General features: G+C 49.8%; 7 protein-coding genes across 7 annotated transcripts; 3 read left to right on the forward strand and 4 right to left on the reverse strand.

Moving 5' to 3' along the window:
* Positions 1 to 161: 161 nt before the first annotated feature.
* On the reverse strand, positions 162 to 2,462 carry HO173_012915 (uncharacterized protein; the record flags this gene model as incomplete). Its single annotated transcript, XM_037314745.1, has 7 exons — positions 162 to 264; positions 323 to 371; positions 513 to 660; positions 1,450 to 1,842; positions 1,996 to 2,079; positions 2,183 to 2,324; positions 2,392 to 2,462. 7 exons carry the CDS (start codon positions 2,460 to 2,462, stop codon positions 162 to 164), a joined length of 990 nt encoding a protein of 329 aa, XP_037158372.1.
* A 618-nt stretch (positions 2,463 to 3,080) lies between these two features.
* HO173_012916 (uncharacterized protein) lies at positions 3,081 to 3,721 on the forward strand (the record flags this gene model as incomplete). The annotated part of the gene is made up of 4 exons (XM_037314746.1): positions 3,081 to 3,192; positions 3,229 to 3,342; positions 3,485 to 3,516; positions 3,578 to 3,721. 4 exons carry the CDS (start codon positions 3,081 to 3,083, stop codon positions 3,719 to 3,721), a joined length of 402 nt encoding a protein of 133 aa, XP_037158373.1.
* Positions 3,722 to 4,363: 642 nt separating this feature from the next.
* HO173_012917 (uncharacterized protein) lies at positions 4,364 to 12,177 on the forward strand (the record flags this gene model as incomplete). Its single annotated transcript, XM_037314747.1, has 11 exons — positions 4,364 to 4,399; positions 4,655 to 4,890; positions 5,260 to 6,180; positions 6,491 to 6,686; positions 7,406 to 7,584; positions 8,186 to 8,354; positions 9,388 to 9,483; positions 10,166 to 10,233; positions 10,973 to 11,198; positions 11,381 to 11,520; positions 11,952 to 12,177. The coding sequence occupies 11 exons, from the start codon at positions 4,364 to 4,366 to the stop codon at positions 12,175 to 12,177; spliced, it is 2,493 nt and encodes an 830-aa protein (XP_037158374.1).
* A 1,142-nt stretch (positions 12,178 to 13,319) lies between these two features.
* Positions 13,320 to 13,951, reverse strand: HO173_012918 (uncharacterized protein; the record flags this gene model as incomplete). The annotated part of the gene is made up of 2 exons (XM_037314748.1): positions 13,320 to 13,763; positions 13,946 to 13,951. The coding sequence occupies 2 exons, from the start codon at positions 13,949 to 13,951 to the stop codon at positions 13,320 to 13,322; spliced, it is 450 nt and encodes a 149-aa protein (XP_037158375.1).
* A 405-nt stretch (positions 13,952 to 14,356) lies between these two features.
* Positions 14,357 to 18,396, forward strand: HO173_012919 (uncharacterized protein; the record flags this gene model as incomplete). Its single annotated transcript, XM_037314749.1, has 11 exons — positions 14,357 to 14,461; positions 14,534 to 14,725; positions 15,030 to 15,113; positions 15,279 to 15,350; positions 15,674 to 15,814; positions 16,368 to 16,536; positions 16,815 to 16,954; positions 17,337 to 17,386; positions 17,648 to 17,780; positions 17,990 to 18,056; positions 18,293 to 18,396. 11 exons carry the CDS (start codon positions 14,357 to 14,359, stop codon positions 18,394 to 18,396), a joined length of 1,257 nt encoding a protein of 418 aa, XP_037158376.1.
* A 367-nt stretch (positions 18,397 to 18,763) lies between these two features.
* HO173_012920 (uncharacterized protein) lies at positions 18,764 to 19,875 on the reverse strand (the record flags this gene model as incomplete). Its single annotated transcript, XM_037314750.1, has 3 exons — positions 18,764 to 19,036; positions 19,384 to 19,566; positions 19,780 to 19,875. The coding sequence occupies 3 exons, from the start codon at positions 19,873 to 19,875 to the stop codon at positions 18,764 to 18,766; spliced, it is 552 nt and encodes a 183-aa protein (XP_037158377.1).
* A 280-nt stretch (positions 19,876 to 20,155) lies between these two features.
* HO173_012921 (uncharacterized protein) lies at positions 20,156 to 21,920 on the reverse strand (the record flags this gene model as incomplete). The annotated part of the gene is made up of 7 exons (XM_037314751.1): positions 20,156 to 20,195; positions 20,399 to 20,478; positions 20,776 to 20,865; positions 21,021 to 21,163; positions 21,238 to 21,416; positions 21,496 to 21,592; positions 21,674 to 21,920. The coding sequence occupies 7 exons, from the start codon at positions 21,918 to 21,920 to the stop codon at positions 20,156 to 20,158; spliced, it is 876 nt and encodes a 291-aa protein (XP_037158378.1).
* Between the last annotated feature and the right edge of the window lie 247 nt (positions 21,921 to 22,167).

Below are 22,167 nucleotides of genomic sequence, written 5' to 3' on the forward strand. Positions count from 1 at the left end.
CCACGTGTGGAATGAATGGAGATATAAAACGGCACCATCAGTCTGGCGCCCTGCATGCTGAACAGAGAAAAAACACAGCTGCTCTTACTCTCATTGAAGCTTCCAAGCATGGTGAAGGTTTTCCCGCTTCCAGTGGCCCCACTGCAGAACAAGGTGTTTAGTCACCCAGAGGATGCGTTGCCCAAAGCGCATGCCATCAATTTGCTGTTGACAGTATGAGCAAAAGTAGGCCAACAAATTGTCCACTTGATTGTTATGCACTTGCTAAACTGATGAGCTGTTGCATAGATATATGGCTGAGGTGGGTCGACGAGTGACTTACTAAGCCAGTACTGATCCATTGTAGCCTTCAAGGACAGAATCCACACAGCCTGTGGCAAATGCTCAGTTTGTGGTCTTGGAACTGGTGCTTGGATCTAAGCCAGCAAGAGGAACATCGTAGCTTTATGGCACAGCAGCGAGCAGAATATGCGCTGAGCTCTCGATGCGTCTGATACTGCTGGTGTGCTTACCTTGAGCTGCTGCGAAGACTTGGTCCTGTGTTGCATGTTGTCCGAGCACTTCATCAAAATCTGACTCGAGCACAGTGTTGTCCTTGCAAGCCCTGATCCTTTGGTCCTGAACAAACACAGACCATTGCGCCCCTTTCCGCGCATACATCTGAGACTTCAAGCTGAGCCGGAGTTGTCACCTCGTAGACAGATACTGCTTCAGAGGTGCTTTGCGCGAATTCCCGCGGCAAGAGAGGACGAACTCTTACGAAGGCGTGTATGTGAGATACCATGGATTGCTCGCTGGAACACTGCCGTCCTGCGCAGAGGTCCAATAGTTTGTGCAGCGCCAGCCGTGACGCCTGACGCCCTCCTCAGTGTTCTGGCAGAAAGCTCGCCCGGTTTCGCCGGACGAATCTAAATGACGTCTGGGATCACTTCAAATCTGGAGGGTTTACTAAACCTGAAAACTAATCCCTTAAAAACAACCACTCAGCCATGGATGAGTCTGCTGCATCAGCTGCAGTTATCAAATGTTGACACAAGGACCTTTGATCAAGTCATGACTTGTCCGCAGTCTTCCCAGCAAACTGCATAGCGTTTTGTAATCACAGCAGATGACTCTGATTACACCTCGGGCAAGACTACACTGCTGAAAATGTGCATCCACAGTTGAAAATTGGGTTGTGTCCTGTCAAGATGTGCATCAGCACGTGCCAATTGGACATCATGTATAATAACGCTCCAAGAACGAACACAACATGCATTATTCGAATTGCTTTGTCGCAAAGTGTATGTTAATAAGCAGCTTGGTATAGGGCAGCAGAAACACACCCAACCACAATACATGCAGGCTAAGCACAGTTGCAAAGGATATGCATGACCTTTGAAGGACATGCATGCGCAGCAAAGCGGCCCGTTCCGTTTAACACACTAAAAAAAGGCACAAGCTACATACCCCTAAACCTGAAAAGTAATCCCTAAAAAACCAACCACTCAGCCATGGATGAGTCTGTAGTAGCATCAGCTGCAGCTTCTCCTTGGGTGTCAGTTTCTCTTGCAGCTGCTTCTGCTGCAGGCGATCATCCAGGATCTCAACCTGCTCAGCAACTGCTGATGGATCTGCCTTCATGAGAGTCGTGAAAGCGTCCTTCAAAGCTGATTGTGCAGCATTGCTGTTGCTGCAGCTTTTCAAAACAGCATCTGCGTGCTGCTTGCCAACAACAGCTGTCAGTTCAGGAATGGACTGCAAGGCCCCTGACAGCTCCTGGGTACTGACAAAGCCACAGAGAGCTTCAAAATCTGTGATGGCTAGAGCCATTTCTGGCTTGTGATTGTTGTCCTTATAAATCTGCAGCAGTACCATCATTGCTTCAAAACATCCAAGGAAAAACATCGTCATTGGCAATAAAAGAAAGTCAACAATACGAATGCACTTACCCATGTGCAACTGCAACATACAGGAAGACAAGCACAGTTTACAGACCAGAAACAGCAGATGTACCTCTGGTTGCTGTGCATGAAGCTTCTCAGCAAGCTCTTTGTCAGGATGAGACTGTATAGACAGCGCTGTCTCCACAGACAGTACCTGTAGCATTTAAACTCAGTGTGTAGCTGAATGAGAACAAAAGTTAGTTAGTAACCAGGACAAACCAGTCATAGCAATGACTTATCGCAATATACAAGCATACCTTAAACAAGAAAGGTAGCTTGAGCCCAAATCTTTTCAGGACAGTGGCACCAAGTGCTTGAGAGTGTTTTTCTAACCAGTCTTGCAGGCTGGTAGCAGGGTGTGCGGCCAGCATAGCTGGACCGCTGGGATGTGTTCCCATCCTGCATGTTCTGTAACTGTCAGCAAAATGCAGAAAGTTTTCACGAGAGATTCAGGTTGATCACATACCACAACTCTGCATATGGCTTTTCGTGGTCGACGTGTGCACCTCCTGCTGCCGTCAACGCCGCAACCTGCATCAAACACTGTTGTTACCCAGACTGGGCTTGTTTGTGTGCGTGGTGCAAACGCGATGCTGCTTCTCACCTCGCTGTTTGAGCGTGCAAGCCGACCCCAGGCATAGTTTTGGGTCGGGCACTTCAGTCTTAGCATTGTGCAGTGATCTGGCGCATCCAATCAACTACGCTCACGGTGCCTAATCATCGCTATGTTCGATGCTGGTGAGGGGGACGCTTCCAACGTTGTCCTTCAAAGCACGTCCTTCGAACAGCTGGCAGTCTGAGTAATCACCCGTTTTAGTATTTGTCGAAATCTGAAATGCAAAACTTCGAGCAGCTGTGGTGTTGACGAAGTGGTTTGGTAGGACATATTGTGACAGCGTACACTGCGTAGTGCGGTTTGCAGTGGTGCGTGCGAATCAACGAGACAATATGCATCATTCGGTCCCTGCACTCACTGCTATTGAAGTTTGATAGTGCTTGAAGTCCTCGTTGCAGTGTCATGGCTACAAGTTGCACCTGGTCGGTGGTCCTGAACGGCAGTGTTCAGGATGAGCACAGCGTCTGCTGCTTGAAGCACCGGCATTGAGATGCAGAGTTGATTAAGGCTTTCTGGTCCGAACGTATACCTGAAAGGCCATGTACATACCTGAGCTTGATGCTCTTATCTTCCTGGCTACAGAGTTTTTAGAGGGAGGTGCCGATCGGCCGATTCTCGCAACAGGCATAAGAGCATTGCATGAAGCAGCAGGTCAGTGTCACATCCAGCTTCCCTGACGCTGTACAGCTTTAGTTAGCAACAATGGTGTGCAAGCAACAGTGGGGTTTGTACAGGAATACCTTTCGCTCCTGGTCATTCAGCAAAACGCAGCAGGCTTCCTGAAAGACTTGCCAGGAGAGAGTGCGTTGACCTCCTGCAGCAGCTGGGAGTACCACTGCAGGTCTGTGTGTCAAGTGATATATTGACTGTCCTGATAACATGTTGACAATCTTAACCTCACAGCCTTTGTTCCATATACTTGACTCACCTTCATGCTGGCAAGCTTATCTTCAGCAGCTGACACCTGAGTATATTGTGTGCTGTTGAGACTCCGTTGGCAGATCAACACCAGCTAACTCTCAGCATTCCGATGTAGGATGATTTGCTACCTGTGATCTGGGAAGCATTGGGCGGTGGTGATGACATTGCTTTTGTGACAGTTGGTCTTTTGCTGGCCTTTGTCTGTCAGGCGGAGTTTGATGCCACAGCAGCCTTTGTGTTCTGGATGCTGGACAAGTGAGCATCCTTCTGTTTGTCTGCCAAGATTATGCCACGCATGTGTCGGATTGTCATGCGTATGCATTAAGCAGGAATTGCTGGTCGTACCTGCACACAAGCGCCCATGCCCGCAATCTGGAAGTGTTTCAGGGGCAACACAGCCTGGCGTGTACAGCTGTCATTGTGATGGTGCAGTGTTTGCAGTCATATGCCAATGCATGATGAACAGGCTGTTGCAAGAAGCAGTGATACCTGGAGCCACGACATGGTTGCCACTCAACAGCTTCATTACTTCCACAGGCCATCAGCCTGCAGGCATGGACCATAAGGGATGGCCTGCTGACAAGATGAGCACAGCCCAGGCTGATGTAATGTTCATGGGCTGTCTGGCTTGCTTGTCTTACAGGTTCTGCTCATGGTTCCTGTCACTTTCAGTCAAGTCAATCTCACTTGTGTGCTAGGGATGGGGACCACAGGCTGACCAAAGGAGATGTGCTAGGGGCAATAGGGCCATTGATGCATACAGCCCAAGCTGGCATTGTGTTCCAGGGCAGTGCTGACCCAGATGTCAGGAATGCTGCATCGGTATGGGAAGGTTTCAGGGACAGCATGAGGGAGCTGGCAACAGATCAAGTTGCTGCTGCGATTGCTACTGGTGCCTTTGATGAAGTTGACGCCAGCCATAGTGGCAAGATCCAAGGTCTGTGCCATTCTAACATAAACAACGTGTCATACTGTTATGCCCAAGCTGTGGGGCCTGATAGTAAGCTGCAGCTGTTGCTATTGATAGCAGCCAGAGTGGCAATGCCGGAGGTGTCGAGCACTGCTTCATGCATGCGGGCCACATGTGTGGTTGGACAACTCAGTGTTTTGACTGAGAGCTGCCAGTGGCTGCCAGTATTGATGCTTGTGCCTGCTAGATCGACAGTGAGTGCATGATTGATTGATGCAACAGTGTGCTGCAGAGGCGCAGTTTCGGGTCATGATTGAGTGCGTAGCAACAGATGTGGCGACAATGATGGTGAATGTCACAGAGATGCAAGGCCAGGTGGAGAGGGCATCAGGTACCCGACTGGACAGCAGTAACAGCCCTGCAACAGGTGTAAAGACAGCACTGCACAAGCTGGTAACAAAGTATGCTGGTGGAGAGGTTGCTGAGAGGCTCTTGGGTGTCCCGACCAAGTCACGTAGGTGTGTGTGTGTGTGTGTGTGTGTGTGTGTGTGTGTGTGTGTGTGTGTGTGTGTGTGTGTGTGTCACCACGTCAAACGTTATCAACGAAGCTGTCGCAAACAGCTTTCTAGTGTGGGCTGGGTGCTCACTGAATGCTATTTCATGCAGGATGCTTGCTGATCTAGTTCACATACCTCGTATATGCAACACTACAGGCTGTAGGGAAAATGGCAGGACTGGTGCTTATCAGTGGTGTATGCCTTTGATGATAACGTCAAAAACATGTACTCAGGCTTTCTGTCATAAATGCACTGGTGGGCCAGTGGTTATAGCATGACTACAAATGCTTCATTTGTGAGTAGAAGATTGATGTGTGCATTCACCTGCAGGAAGTCTGGGATGTCTTCCAGCCGTCCACCTACATCTGGGAGCGGCACCAATCCCCAGCAAGCTTCCAGATTCAGTCCTCTCAGGCCCAGGGCTGGCATGCAACAGCCCTCCAGTAGGGCATCGTCAATGAGCAGCAGGCAGAGCTCAGGACAGTTGCAACAAACAGGCCGTGCCATTAGCACTCAAGGCTCACAGCCTCAATGGCAGAGCAGCTCGGGGCTTAGCCCTCAGCGCTCACACCCTCAGACACTGAGTACCTCAGGATTGAGTGCACAGAGCTCTCAACTTGGAGGCAACTCAGTGCTCAGTCCCCACAGCTCACCTCAGTGGCAAAGCAACTCAATTTACAGTCCTCACAGCTCACTGACGCAGCAGCAAAGCAACTCAGCATTCCGGCCTCAGAGTTTGGCAAGTCAGCAGCAGAATGATGCAGCTGAGCAGCAAGTCTCAATTCCAGGTGTCACACTCACATCTTCACCTAGATTCCCTGTTCAGGGCACCACTGAAGATGGAACAGTGTCTGGCTCACATGCTGACCTGGCCCCAGAGGGCACTTTGCAGCAGCCCTTGCAACATTCTCAGGAACCGTCCCAAATCACATTCTCATCTCAGCCTCGGCTGCAGGTGCAGCTGCCCTCACACTCAGGTAGCAATCAGACCCTAGGGTCTGTCCAGGGTGCAGTGCCAAACCCTGAGGACAATATGAAACAGCCCGAGGGCTCTTTTGCACCCTCGTTGGGGCAGCAGGCTTCAACAGCTTCTCAGCAGGCGTCCACCAGCATGCCGCAGAACGCGGCAGGAATCTCAGGGCACCAGGGCCGTCTGCAGCAGCCCCGAACCTCAAGCGGCATGCAGAGACAGGGCTGGTTCCAAGATGAGCTGTGTGATGATGCCCAGGACCCTAACCTGCACAATCCTAGGTTTGCTCCGTCAGTCAGCACCACAGAAACATATGCACAGCCTGGAGCAAGCTTTCACTACTGCCTAGCTTGCAAAGTAATGTCCGCCTGGAGTCTACTGGCATTGGCACCTATCTGTGCAGAAATACAGATGGCCCACACGCAATCATATACGGCATGACCACAGCTTCATTATACTGTTACAAGCGTCATGACAGGGGCCTCCTGGCACGTCTTGTTAGCCCTGTATTGTCACCACAAAAAGGTGTGTCCTGGAAGAGGCAATGTGGTATAGTCTTTATAATCCTCACATCCTTTTCTGTCTGCTCAGGGATCCTGACTTTGAGCGCAGAAATTCGGGGGCTCTGGCTTCCCCTTCTTCGCCCTCCTCGCCATTTGACTTGGCTCGCATGGGCGGGCAGGTCGACGCTGAGCTGCAGGCTCAAGAAGAGGAGCGGGAACAGCTGAGGCATGAGCGCATGCGCAGGGCCGATCGAGCTGCAGCTGCTGCCCGTGCTGCTGTCAAGGTCAGAATCTGTTGCAAGCAGATGGAACTGTTCATTCATACATGGTACTGTCACAGTAAGGCATTGCTGAAACCCTGAAAGCTTGGGAAGCTGGTGACAGTGTAAGCAAGACAAACCCACAGCACGCAACCATGAGCTCAACACACAATGATGGGTTTGTGCTATCATGATGCATGGCATGGTATCGGCATGTTATCCATCTTGATTGAGCGGTATCAAAGTTGCATCCAGCCGGGCAGTGCTCAAGTTGGTGACAGGACAAACCGTGGTCATTTTTAATAAGTAAACAATAAATTTATTCATAAATAAATAAATGAATCTATTCACTCTGCGTCTGACCCTGCAGTGCTGTTTGGAGTGACCTGCAGCAGCACCACCTGTTGCCACAAACACATACTCGTACCGCCGGTAACATGTGAATGTGTGCATGGATAGTTGTACAGAACAAGAGCTGGCTGAGTTCAGCAACCGCTGACTAGGCTGTTGAGGTTACGATATCTTGAAAGAAGTATGCCTTCGCATGTGACCTACCTGGTCAAGGTAGGTCAGTCTTCCCTGGGGCTATCCCTGGTCACCCAGCCCATCTGCAAGCTCTCCAACCCATCTTGGACCCACACCTGACTCGCATACTTGACCCACACCTGAGTCACACTTGACCCACACCTGACCCACACCTGACCCCAGACCTGGCCACAGACCTGACCCACAGCTGCGTGCAGGCGGATTTCAAGGCACAAGAGGATGCCGACAGCGCAAGCAAGATTGACCCCAAGCATGCTCTGATCACCCTGGTGGCGGGTCTCACAGTGCGCTACTACCTCTTGGACATCATCAAGGTCATGGTCATCCTGGCCATCCTGCTCGCCGATGCCTCCTTTGTCACTGCTCTCTTTGCTAGGTCAGCATACCACTCAGCCCGCGCAATTTGTGACTCATGGTCTGGCTTGCTGGCAGCTGCATTCAGCTGGCCTGGCTTTTGTGGACTTGCTGTTGTGCATGTGTTGTGTACAGCGCTCCAGGGTTATGCTGCTGCAACTTGAGCCACATCACTAAAGCTGCTGCTAGTGACAGATGGCCAGTGTTGAGGTTGAAGTTGTCGTATGTATTCTGTCAACTGTCTGTTCTGCTGCCAGTTTGTCAGGTCGGCTCTCAGGTACACAGCTGTAAGTGCCAGATTGCAGGCTTGAGTGTTGGTTTGTGCTGTGTCTCGCAGTGTATGAGTCTCAGGAAACTGAGTCTGAGTCAGAAGTAGGTGCTCAAGTCTCGAGGCTGAGTCTGACCTCTGTTGTATGGGGCCTCGCACATTCACATAAGTCCTCAAGCACAGCATGTAGCAGAGTGTGTGTTTGTCTTTGCATGTACGGTCACAAGCTGCATCTCAGTCTGGAGCTGTCACCTATTCTCGGACGGTCCAAGGCGGCTTGGGGTTATGGTGAAATCAGCATCCACAAACTAACAATCACTACAGAGTACATGAGCAAGTGCTGACATGCTGACAGGCGGCATCTCAGTTTGGAGCTGTCGTTGGCAATTGTCTTCTTCACCAACATTGTGCTGTCCCTGGCAGCTCTGGTGTACATTGTGACGGGGATCAACACAGACATTTTCACATGGGCCAAAGAGTACATGGTCAGTCTGAAGGATGATGACAGTGCTGTCAACACCAAGGTGTGCCTAGTCTTCTTCTTCACCTTCCTGCTCTCCTCCTCATGCTTTTTTCTCGTTGTATTCTTCGCCTTTGAGATCTTCTTCTTTGGCAGGCTGACCTATGCCTAGCTGATTGTCAAGTTAACCCTCATGTGGGTGATGTCATTGTCAGGACTGCGTTTGTAACACTGTTACTGTCTTGTAATGTATGCTCTGGTCGGACGCATGCAAAGTGGTCCAAGCAGCGATGCAAGGTGCAGTGTATCAATATCTAGACAACCATCTTTCCGATTCACATTCCAACAACCCTTATGGCGCAGAGCCTGGTTTGGTAGCGGCCATTGCATTCTGCAAAGGGCTAGCAAGCTACAGCTGCAGCAGCAATCTGCGCTTGACAGCGTAAACCTTGGTCATTCGGGTTCCTTTCAGGAGGGACAGCATGTTGTCCAAGTCAGCAGATGTGGTGCTTGCTGCTGTCAGCATCCACTTTCAACCACAGCTCAAGGCTCATAAGGTCTTTGTCCAGAAACAAGCCCTGAATCCATGCTGTTTTTTGTGTCGAACTGCTGCTGCAGGTGGCTGCTGTTCAACTGTTCAAGCTTGTAATGGAGGCAGTCAGGCCAAGCATCTGCAAACAGAACTCTCAAGATCACACTGCACGCCAAGAAACCTTGTATTGCGGCTTGTTTGGTGCTGTCAGCTATCATGCTTGTGTTTAAGTGTGCAGACAGACAGGACCATGAGCAGTGCAGCATTCCATATGGGGATGCCGTGGCTCAAGCAGTGATTGAGTGAGCAGCACGTTCTATAGGCTGGCAGCCGTGGAAGCGGTTAGCGCCCAACCTGCGCAGTGTGACTGTACGATTCTCATGATGCAATAGCTCAAGTGGTGACTGTTTGGTGTGTTTGCAGAAAGACAGCACTTGGTCCAAGCTAGCTGCCTTGCAAGGGCCCAAGCAGCTGCAGAGTAATTTTGCCATGAACGCCTTGCAACCTGCAACATCTCATACGTGACGCAATAGCTCATGCGGTGACTTCTGTGGTGTGTTTACAGAAAGACAGCACCTTGTCTAAGCTAGCAGCCATGGAGGGGGCCGTGCCCAAGCAGCTGCAGCCCGCCTTCAAGAAAGTCATGCTGAAGCTGCAACAGGTGGCTCCCATATCCAACACCTCTCGTCTCACACTTTCTCCTCCATGCTGCACTGTTGACATTTGAAGGTCACAACACAGTATCACCAACAGAGCTGACAGGAGACAAGGACGAACAAGATCCTATCCTGCAATAGGGGTTGGTGTTGAATAACACTGCTCCCTTCCGTGGGAGTCAGGATGCGCATAGTCCTGAGTATGTCAGGGAAAGCCTATGGACTGGTTATGTAGAAGCGCAGGACTGGCAGGCCTTTCTGACTGGTTGTCTCAAAGGGAAATGCTAGCTTGCGAGTGTGAAAGGCGTGCATGCACACTCAGTATCGTCCTGCACTTTGCCTTTGAAGTGTTTAAGGGGAAGCTGCAGCAGGTGACTGTTACATTCTGGCTGCCTGCTAGTATGGAACTCTTGTTTACTGTTGCCTTTCTCATGGCCTTGCGATCAACCCCTTTCTGCATGGATAGTCAAGACAATGATATGCACCTGACATAATACATGTACTTGTCGTAGCATCCCACCATCAAATCCATGTTGTTCTCTCACGCCTGCTACCCTTCTGCCCAATTGGCTTTTAAACTGTTTTTTCTTTTGGCTCCTGCCCTTTGCACCTGCTGATTATTGCCCATTCCACAGTGCTGCACCAGACGGCAGTTATGCACAGGATCAACAACGTGACTATGCATAGGTTGGCAAGAAAAGCAAGGGCAAGGATGATGACAGCCTTGAGGATGGCATGGAGCGCAGGTCACACAGGTCAGCCTTACCACCCCCTCATGCTCCGTGGGAACCTGTACATGCTGAAACTCACAAGCTCACAGTAGATTTTGAAGTCAGTGGGAGTGCGTACTAGATTCAACAAGTTTGCCTAGTTGTTGAGAGTGCATAGTGAAGGTACCAGGAGTGCATATTTCAGCTGTTGAGAGCCACAACAAAAAGTCCCTCCTACTAGGAGTGCACACCAAAAACAAGTGAGACTGTATACTGAAGCTAATGCCGACCGGAGTGTCCTGAAGCAAAGAAAACTGCATACTGAAGCTACTGAGCAGGCACTGTGCAGCAGCAGATTCACATATTTACCCAAGAAAATGTTGCATCTCCAGATGCCTGTCTGCTCAGCGGTTTGCTTTGAGTCTACTTTGTGCACTGTTCAGACCTGTGGCTGACAGCCGATAATGCACAACCCACCTTGGCCAACTGCCTGCACAAGAAGTCCTAGCTGCTGTTGCACCCAAGCTGAAAGTCACTGCTTTAGCTCTTATAGCAGCAGTGCAGCATGGCTCTTTCTCATTCCGCAGCTATGTAACCTCCACTAGCTTGATGTCATTGCACATCCTACTTATCGGTGATTTCAAGCCAGCTTGTCCGTCACAATGTCACAATGTACTGAAGCTACTGAGCCAGCAGTATGCAGCAGGTGTGTGTTCGTCTGTGCGTGCGTCGCTCTGTTGACAAGCAGTGCAGTGCAGCAGCAATTGTGGGGCAATTTCTGCAGTCAGTACGGGGAGTATGATGACGATGATGGCTCAGAACAGCCCTCCACTCCTAGAGGGCGCGTGGGTGGAGGCAAAAGTAGGGTGCAGTTTGCAAGGCGGTCTAGCAGGGGTGTCAGGCAGGCAGGGGAGTCAAGGAGGAAGGCCCAGGCATCCAAAGACAAAGACAAGGGGGAGCCTCAAGACTACATGAGCAGAGCCAAGCAGCTGTGGAATGTTGTTGGGAAGGTCAGGCTCAAACACTTGTAAGGTTTATATCCTGAGATGCACACCATCAACTTCAGGGAGAAAAATGCAAGATGACTCCAGTGCGATACATGTGTCTGTCCAAGCAAGAAGTGCAGTGGGAGTCTGCCTGATGTGGTCCGCTGGGCCTCTTCAGAACTAACCCCGTGTCAGCCTTGCTGCAGTTCACAGGACTGGAGACAATGGGCGGTAGTGACCAAAGCAGCCAAGATTTGACGCCTGCATCAGGCCACAGCAGGTCCTTTGGAGGGCAGTGGGGCATGAACAGCACCAGATCGTTCAAGCCTGGCCTTGCCAGATCTAGGTCAGCCTCACCTTGACCTTCATACAACCATAAACGGGTATCTGCTGTCCAAGGAAATAGAAGCTGTCTCTGCTTTGGAGGCACATTGGAGAGGCATTTTAGCAACACCACATGACTGGGGCATGTATATTCAAGGCAACAAGTCAATCATTATATCATCTCTGTCGTGTGTTTGGCAGGCTTGTGTGATCTGACCTGTGCACATGTATAGGGCTGATGGCCTTTAGCCATTAGACCAGCCATCATACCATGATGTCAAACTCAGTCTGCAATATGCTGAGACAGCATGGGGAAGCAGGTTTACTGCTGTACAGTACGCATTGCACGGTGACAAGCCCACATGTTCAGCTGGGCAAATAGCCTGAATCGTGATGCACAGTCATGGTCCATATGTGGTTTAACTATGTGATGCAATTGGGTGTGGGGTGCAGGCTGGGCCGAGGGGCCGGCCCTTCAGGAGTGGCTGATGACTACAAGTCAGCTGCTCTGCTGTCAAGGGCAGAAGAAGGTGACAGCAATGCCCTGCACCCACAGCGCATCCCCAGTCATGCCAGTCCTGTTGTCAGGGATGCAGACAGCAGAAATTGGGCACGCACAGACAGACCTGGCAGTGCAGTGGCTGCCAAAAGAGCTGGAGAGTATGAAGGGCTTGTATGATACAATTTGTGGCTTGCAAGGTTATAACTCATGATATCTGATGTATTCACTCCAAAATGTGCTTCTTTTCGTCAAGTAACATTGAGTCCACATCAGTTGAAAAGCAAGTGTGACTGTTGTCTTTCCAATTGGACTGGAAGCAGTGGGTGGCCAGATAAAGCAAACAATGCATGCACAAACTAGCCATGTCACTATCATCTAGCATTTGCTGTATGGATGCACACTTGTTACATGGAATCATTCAGGTGGCGATGTTTCACATGCAGCAGTGTCGTCAAACTTTGTGGTGGGGTCTTCTGCTGTGCCTCAGGCAATGTGACAGCAAGGAACGTTTGAATTGTACTGCCTGTAAACTCGACAAGGCAATTATTGCATTGTCCATGCAGCTCTTCGATTGTTTCTTCTCTGCTTGCAAAGGTAGCACTCAGTCTGATCAATGTATCATGCATGATGCATGCAGACTGAGATCATCATGACCGTTGGTATCATGCATGCAGCGTTCAGAAGGCTTGGTTACATCAGCTGCTGACTTTAGATGTTTTGGGATGCAACCCATGCATGACTTCTCAGTCATGGAACGCATCCATGTATGGTGTTTTAATGCATTTGTCTTGGGCAAATAGCCATGCACCTCTATGTCTTACAGGCACTACACATCAATGCACAGGCAGGGACGAGGAAAGAGGTATACTATTCTCCAGGGCATGTACTTCGATACTTGACCTGGTCCAGCTAACGAAGTCACGAAACCACACAAAGTCTGTTTGGTCAAAAAGGGTGTCAGAACAAGCAGTGCTTGTAACTTGAATCATGTGTGAAATTACGTATGGTTATAAGCGGTGCTCAGAGCAAAAAATGGGTAAACAAAAGAGCAAGTACCAAGTTTGTGTGCTTTTCGAGATGTCAGCACAATGTCATTAAGTGGTGTTAGCCCTGGTGTGCTACAACAGGCCTAGTGTGCTAGTAGTACAACAAACAAACAAAATGGCAGATGAAGTGCTGCTCCTCATGATGCAGCTGCGGCAAACAAACGCTGCTTGAACAGCAAAATCAATGAACTTCAATTCGTTGGTGACCAGCATCAGAATCGCTGCTGATTGAAGCAGACCAACATTACTCTGAGGGAAGACGCCATACGTGTCCTATGGTGCAGTCTGCTCACGTAGCTTGTAAGCTATTGTCACTCTTAGGGCTTCACAATCTCTTGATGGAGCCAAGCCTCTATGCACAAGATTTGCTTTGAACATTACACCAGTGTTTTTAATGGGCTCAACAGCAGAGAGCAGCTTAGTTCCTGGTATCCGAAAGACTGTAAGACCACCATCTGTGACCTCAGAAGCATATATGAGGAACGTCCAGTGTGAGTCATCTGCACCATCAGTGTGGAAGTCGCCGTCATGTCCAAACGTTTGCCCATTTGCATACACGTTTCGCAGTTGTAAGTCCTTCCCAGTCAGTTGCTTGAGCCTTTCAAAGACAGTTTCGTTAAACAAAGGATCCTCCTGAAGGTCCATGAACCAAAACCTTCGCTCGGTCGGCTTTGATCCGCTCCAGTTTGTCATCTTCCATGCACCATGGTCAAACAACTGCTGACAGTAGAGCAGCTCACCCAAGTTTAGTATATTGCTATACACCTCAGGCAACTCAGTTAGTGAAGGGGCCTGTACCATCTCACAGACTCGGCAACGAGGTCTCTGCTCACAATCAATATGTTGCAACACACGTCAGAGCCGACCGCAAGGCGTTGGCGGCATCGAGCGTGCTCAACTGTCATTGAGCCGGTCAAAAGTCAAGTTACGGTACTCTGTGACCTGGAACGGTAATACAACCTCATTCAAACTTCCCTTTTTGCTTCTTCGGTCTTGTCCTACCTGAGCCAAACTTTCGCTGGTGCCATGCTGCAGACGGTCCATGTACTGTATAAGGGCCCGAAGCTACTGTCTGGCTTCTTGCACCATCCTATGCTTGCATGAAATCTAAGCTCACCTTTATCACCCTTGCTTGGCACAGCCAAGTCTGCCAGATCTTTCCATAGGCTACCCCTGAGAGCCGTCTTTACCATCCGTTGTCTCTAGTAGGCATGGCAATGCCCTGTCATGCTTGCAGTCGATTTGCCTCGAAGCTCTATGGAGCTATTAGGCAGCAGCTTGCAACAGGCCACATTGGATCACAAACAAATATGGCAGCCTGCTACAATCAACTATTCAGCACCAACACTACGGTTACTGCTAAGGTGGAGGACTCTATGGACTTCCCAGGCGGCAAAGTCCCCTTCACTCAACAAGTATTGTCCAGGCATACGCTGTTCAAAGCAACAACTGATGTCAGTGCCCTCAGGTGCTGGTTGTGAGTGCAGCTCAAAATGATCGGTGGCCCTGAGTCAAGCACCCCTCCAATGAGTTGTTACAGAACAGTAGACAGCACTGGGGCAGACGTAGCTGGTGCAGAAGTTCCCCATCAAATAGGACGGGATTTGGCCACCAAAATGTATAGCACCATGGCAGCCTTGCAGATAGTTGACACTGTCTTTTACGAGGCTCAGAGACAGGTGGGCACAATACTCAACAATAACAACCCTTGATGCAGCCTCACAAACCATGTGCTGTATCTGCTGTGGATTACAGGTTGAGTTCAGTCTGTCATTGCTGACTGTGATCAATGCCCTCTCGCTAGCATGACTTTCACACAATGCGGCAGCACTGTCATTTGAAACATTTAAACCATACGCAACTGCCTCAAGCCGGCCAGAAGTGAGACTTGTGCTCTGTCAACCCAAACACTAATTTGTTATCCCATGCAAAATTCTGCTACAAGCTGATGCAGCGTCTCCTCATCAAATCTGTCGCCTGCAGGGAAGGTTCTCTTTTTTCATGACAAGTGCTGGCGAAGAGGCAACAGCTGTAGGATCAGCAGCTGCTTTGACGCTAGACGACACAGTGAGCCTCCAAAACTTGCCTAGTAGGATTACTTTGAGCTAAGGCGCGCTGTAGGCACTAGTACAAGGGCCCTGACAGGCTGATTACTGTAATACATCAATGCCTGAAACAGCAACGCATACTCAGAGGCAAACTGCTCAAAGATGATCTGAGCATCTCTTGCAGGTCTTCACCCAATACCGCGAGCATGGGGTCATGATGTGGCGTGGCTATACCATACAGCAAATGGCACACCAGGTAAACTTATCGAGCTTGTAGTGGTTGCTGTTCTGTCCGGTGAACCATGTCTGTAGATGACAAATTCTACCTTGTTTGTCCTACTACACTGTTTCATGCCTCTGCTGCGGCACTTGTGCATGCTGTAGAAGTACTTTGTGTGATGCGCTTGCTTGCATCTTGGTCGTTGTGCAGCAATTGCGCACAAACTGAACAGTCAACTTCATGCATCTCCTGCATCTCCGTCAGCAGCTTCAGCACAGCAAGCTTCATGTCGAGCACAGCCTGCACAGTACAACTGCACTCGTACAGGACAGGTCGACTCAGCAAACTGCCTTCTGCAGTGCTATGGAAACCAGTTGGGTCATGGCAAAGGCCGCCAGATGCCAATCCACTACGGCAGCAAGGAGCTCAACTTCCAAACCATATCCTCCCCACTGGCTACACAGTTACCCCATGCTGTTGGGGCAGCCTATGCACTCAAGGTCAGCAAGCCCACACCCCCTGCCTTTTCAATCTGCTGCCCCTCTCTCAGCATGAAGAGGTGTATGTGGTTGCTGTAGCTGCCATGTGGAACGGCAAGTGCTTGGCCAGCTTCGAAGCTGCAGTTCAGTGCACTGCATGACATAGTCAACTGCTTGGCACTGCTCAACTGTTAGCAGCCTGTTGTTGTGAGCCAATACGTTGTTTGGCTGACACAGAGCCAGAGCGGTGAGCTTGCATCCTCTTTGTGAACATGGAGCCTGCTGCAGACTGCTTTATTTGCACAGACAAGCACCCAGACTCCCTGTCATTATTGCTGCATTGCTGCACATTACTGCTTATTGCTGAAAAAGGGTATTCTGCCTAGTGTTGGTGAGCCTATGCCCCAAACGCCTCATCATTGCAAGGCAACCCCACCATAGTTCATGCTGGGCACACCATGTTGTGTCAAACATACTTCCACACAGACTCTTTCACTAACAACCAGACAGCAGAAAAGTGGACTGCTAAATCTGAACGGTTAAATGCTCATGAGCCCTGTAATTGTTGATGCAGTTGGAGCGCAAGCATGCTTGTGCTGCGGTGTACTTTGGGGAGGGTGCAGCATCAGAAGGGGACTTTCATGCTGCTGTCAACTTTGCCAGTACTCTTGGTGCACCTGTGGTCTTCATCTGTCGCAACAATGGCTGGGCCATCAGCACTCCTAGCACTGAGCAGTACAGAGGTGTACTGTTGTCTCCTGTTTGCAATTGCAGCAGCACCAATGGTTGTTGCGCCACACCAGTCAGCTGTTCCTCATGTACAGAATGACTCTGCCACAGTTTCTGTTTGCCATGTTGTTAGTCTGAGTGGTGTCAAGCCAATGCAGATGCTATCTGTCAGCTGGCCTGCACCTTGAAGTATGTCATGTTGTACCTGATGCTCATGAGAGCAGGCAGCAGCTTGTTCAGCTCAGCATTGCCAGAAGAGGTGATGGTAGGCTCAGAGTGTGATAGGGTGCAGGTGATGGCATTGCCGGAAGGGGGCCCTCGTATGGCATCGCCAGCATCAGGGTTGATGGAGGAGATGCAAGGGCAGTATACAATGCCACAGCTGAGGCACGCAGGATAGCTGTGACCAGCAGCTGCCCTGTGCTCATTGAGGTAGGCCTTGCAGGTCTGCTTTAGCCTGATCTGTCAAGTTCTGCCTGATTGTGAGCAGCCTGTGACAGTGATATGCCGTCTAAACTGATTTGGATCAACCAATGGTCTGCCTTGTACCCGCAGCTTTCAAGCTTTGTCAGCTGTCTTTGCTGTGCTTTGCTTTTGCTGCAGCTCACTGGCCTGCATGGCACTGTTGCTAATTCCAACAGCACTGTTAATACTCCCTGGCAACAACTGCTGTGCAACTGCATTGGGCAGGCTTCTGGTGCCAAAGTCAATTGTGTAGTGTGTGGGTTGTTGCCTTGAACACTAACATTGCCAGATCAAGCACGTCATGAGGAAGGACATGCAAAGGTGTTAGACCTCTTCATGTCTTATGCAGGCCATGTCATACCGCAGTGGCCATCACTCCACTTCTGATGACTCCTCCAGGTGGATTTCTGTACCCCATGTGTTTTGATTGAGCACATCAGCTTGACCCATGTGCTGTAACTACTCTTGCATTGTTTTTGCATGTCACTGACAGCTCATCATAGTTGCAACATGTTACACAAGCGTATGTAGCGATGTAGGCGCCTGTATGTACCTCTGCCATGGCTATGTCCATTTTGGTACTCGCAGGTGTCCAACTTGATGCCCTGCATGCTGTTGTAATCACTGCAGACTGAGGCTTTGGCTGACCTCTGGCTGCAGATATCGCACAGCAGATGAGATGAACAGATGGCGTGCAAGAGACCCAGTCATGCGCTTCCAGAGCCTGCTACTCGCCAACAACTGGTGGGATGCACAACAGGAGAAAGATCTACGCTTAAACCTTAGGAAAGAGGTTTGCATCTCTGCCAACAAACACTGCAACCAGAAAACTGGAACATGCGGATCAAACTTGGGTTGCTGCTTGGCTCGTCCACAGTTTGCTGTGTGTTTCCTTGCCTACAGCAATGAATAAGTGTATGTGCACAGTGGATGGCCAGCGTCAAAGCGCCAGTGTTATGAGGCATGATGGTGTTATGGCTGATGTCGTGCATGCCTATGCAGGTATTGAAAGCATTGGAAGCTGCACAGAAGGAGCCTAAAGCTCCTTTGGCAGACTTGTTCACAGACGGTAAGAAGATATGACTTGGTAACGGCTGCTGCATTAGCATCACTGCTCACAACCACACAGTCATACCAAGGATTGCTGGCTTCAGCCAGATCTGGCCACAGCGTCTTCTTGTTGTTGTCTCTGGGCTTGCGTTCTGTCTACAGCATCCTGAACAACTTTTGTGCTGACTGTATGATGTGCACACAACCAGCTAGCCAATGTTACTGTAGCTGACTTGCGCTTTGTGTGCAATACAGTTTACAAGGAAATGCCATGGCACTTGAAGGAGCAAATGGCACAGGCCATGGCGCATTCGAAGGCGCATCCTGGAGCCTGCCCGTCAGACATACCGGTCAGATAGTCCGCATGCAGCACAGTAATACATAAATCTAGATGAGTAATTGCTGTACCATCACATCACAATAAGATTGACAGCATTGAATGTACTACATGAGGCCACGCTGTTGATGGCAACAAATGGCCTCAATGATCTGTCTTGCACTGCCTCACTAGCTACACTTAGCATGATGGGTACAGCAAGAACAACAACGTGCAATTTCAGTTAAATCCCTGTCAACTTCAAGTACACATTAATAATTTTAGATATCCTAGCTAACCATCACAGCAGGAGCAAGACATTGTTCTGTATCCTACTCTACTGAAGTACGCTGTATAATAAATTCTGGTTCATTGACTACCCTGCAGTGGCAGCAGCCCTGAGAACACCTTCATGGTCTGTGTAAAGCAATAAATTGCTGCACAATTGGCATGACCTCACCACCTGGAAAGCGACCCAAAAAGCCAGCTGCAGCAGCAGCTTCGCCAAAGGTGGTGACATCATCACCAGTAGGTTGCTTCATGAAGCTTTTATTCAAATTCATTCGCTGTAGTGCTGTCTTGCCCAATGCATGTAATGAAGCCTCGCTGTGGGGTCCTGAGGGGTGTGGAATGTGCAACAAGGGAGTCCCCAATACAGCATCTGAACCACCTGAGTGCTCAACCTACAGAAGACACTGAGCGTGTGAATGTAGCAAAGTGTGCTGTGTCACAGCAATATACACAGTGAAGCACATTTCAAGAAATCGCTAGAGCAACTAGCACATCCTGAAACCTCCTGGAAGGCGTCATGTTCTCTATACTGTCATAGCCAGATTATCGACATATCACACAAATGCTCCATGTTCCTGTAGATTAAGTGCCCCCAAAAAGCAATTGGACACAAACCTCAGAGCATATCATGCACCTGTAGTTCAACAGAAGCGCAGCAAGCACTGTATCAAGTCCTGTAATGTTTGCACTCAGAGGCACCAACGGTGTGCTCACAAATGTATGTGTTGCGAGTACTCACCACATGGCGCACATGCGCTATTGTGAATGGAACAGGCTCATGAGAATGGTCTCCGAACAGCACAGGTGTTGAGTGGTCTCCTGTCACACAAACCGCATACCAGCCCTGACCACATGCCTCCGCTTCGTGCAGCCGCCGGATCAACTGTTGTATCATCACATCCACGCACTCCAGATACTGGAGCTGTAAAACGAGATCAGTCAGGCCTCTGTAACATCAGCAGCTGGACAAGCGTGCTGCAGCTTTGTCTGACTGTGTACAGAATGAGATATAAGGCAGGCAGCCAGGTTTGTCAGGCTAAGTCCAACTAAAGTGCATGTATTGAAAGAAACAAAAAAGACAGATCCTTTGCTGCTGCTTCCTGGCATGCTTAGCATGAGCAAGGCAGATTGTCACCTTAAGCACCGGCTGCTGGTCATGTCCAGTGTCGTCCACTGCCTTGATATGGAGAAAGCCAAAGTCATAGGTTCCAGAGCTCAGGGCGTCTGCCATTGTCTTAGCTTTCACATGAAACTGTGTTCTGTAGTCGCCTGGCACACCAAACAAATATGCAACTACAAATAGCTATGCAGCGGTTGTATGCAAGTTTCAACTGGCCTGTCAGATTGTCTTTCTGTCCATGCGTGCAGCAGATCACACAGCACGTTGTACATGTGCATGAGCTGCCAAGGACCTTGCAAGCAAGTAATTGGTGGCAGAGCCTGGTGTACCTGTTGCCCCAGGAGCTTCCAATCGATCAATGCCTAGTGACATGCCGAGGCCAGCAATGATCTTAGTGGGAGCCACCATGCAGGCTCTCATACCGTGCCGGTCTGCAAAGGTGGGCACAGCAATCCTGAATCAAAAAAGGGTATACTTATGTCCCTTTTCGCGCAGCATGTCCTTGCTACATTGTCCACTGTGTCCTTTATAGTGCAAGCTGAACAGCTGGACAGCAAATCGAAACATTTGCACCTGTGGCATATGCAGCGATACAAGCAGTGTGGATGCTACAAGTTGGCAGCAAGATGCCCACCTAGAGCCACAACCGCGTAGCAACACTACATTGGCGGGTGGGCTTCCCTGTGCTATGCGCTGCTGGTTCACTGCATGGTCCTGCAATATGCCACCAAGCAGCTACAATTGCTTGCACAAGATGACCACAGCACAGTGCAGCAGCGCTTAAAGCAGCCTTGTAAATAGGTAGTGTACACAGAAGAAACACTGGTTCAGCAGTTGAGCACGCAGAACAGGGTCAACAGCTGAGGCCTGAGACTATGCTGACATGGAGCAAAGCAGTGAAGACATTGTACAGGTTGGCACAGCCACAATTGATGCTCAGCAAGCACATATGCACAGACTTGGCAGATAACTGCTGCAAGAACTTGATGACACAAGGAGGTTTCACATTACCTGTAACACCTCTTGCAGAGCTGTGGACAGCTCGTTCACGACTGCAGCTGTGTACTGAGCTTCAGCTGTTGCTTTCAATGGCTTGGACACCTGTGATGCGAATCATGCATCTGAGGCAAATGAGTGGTGTGTTTTGCATGCACAGCAAAATTGCTCCAGCTGACAATGGCCCATCACCTGAGAGTCAGTCCCAACTTGCAGCACATAGCTGCGAGACTACACAGAATAGATGTGCCCCAACTGACCTGAAGAGGCAGGTTATCCTTCAGTGGATCGGTGCCACTGACCTCATCAGACAAGCCCGGGCCACTCACAACTATTCCACAGCGGTGCTCAGTTGCATATTTAGCTTTGACAATGAGGTGAGGGAATGAAGGCAGGCTCACACCTGCCAAGAGGACACCAAGCATGAGTAAGCCATTGATGCTGTCAGCAAGTCAATCCAGGCATGTGTGAACATACCATTCAGTGCTGAACACAGGAGAGGGCCTACATCTTCGAAATGCCTGTCCGCCCTCCTTTTTAAAACAATCTTGGTGGCAGGGTCTAAAGTAGCAAAATTGCATTTGAATGCAATGTCACCAGGGGCCATGTCAATGCCTGCACCCATGCTTTCTAATGCACCTCTGCCTCTATAGTATCTGCATTCAAAAGGTTGTTGATTTCAAACAGGTTGCTGTGTCTGAACGTCCCATACTAGTAATTTTGGCATTCACTTACAGCCTGGGGTCATAACCAAAGATGGACAAATGTGCTGTGTCGCTCCCGCATGCTAGTCCAGGTTCCACAGGATCAAGAAGACCATTCAGGCCAGCAGCTGCACGACACTAAACATTGAGCCTTGTTTTGGGCTGGAAACATCAGCATCGAGCAGGCAAAGTGTATGAGTAGAGCAGACCTGCAATCGCGTCCATTCCAGGTGTGTTTGCTGCTTCCAAGGGAGTCAGGTTCGCCAGTGCAGGTATCTGAATGTCCGCCAGGCCATCAATCAATACAAACGCAATCCGTCCGGTCTTTGCCCGGCTGGTTTCCTCTTGACCCAGTAAATTACCGCCCATGCTTGACTGCACACCCAGGGAAAGTGGTGCAGAGGTTGCCGCTGCAGCTGTTCTTATCGCTGGTACAGCGTGGATACGAAGGGACATAACGATCGGAGGTGCCGCAGAGCACACATATGTTGCATAAGGGCAGCCATGCTTGGCACCAGCATGCCGAGTTTTATGCTACCGTAACTCATGCCTCATGCTTCACTCGCTTGCAGCATGCATTCGCATGTGCTGAGAGAGAGGGAGAGAGATTACAATGCTTTGACCAGCCAACAAGTCTGATGTAAGGATGTTATAGAACGGTTCATCTCCTTCGACCTTGTGCATAGCTCTACAGCTGAAGGCG

The sequence above is a fragment of the Letharia columbiana genome, assembly GCF_014066305.1.
Source record: "Letharia columbiana isolate WasteWater2 chromosome Unknown xfSc0000000_s0, whole genome shotgun sequence".
In the NCBI taxonomy this organism is placed as follows: Eukaryota; Fungi; Ascomycota; class Lecanoromycetes; order Lecanorales; family Parmeliaceae; genus Letharia; species Letharia columbiana.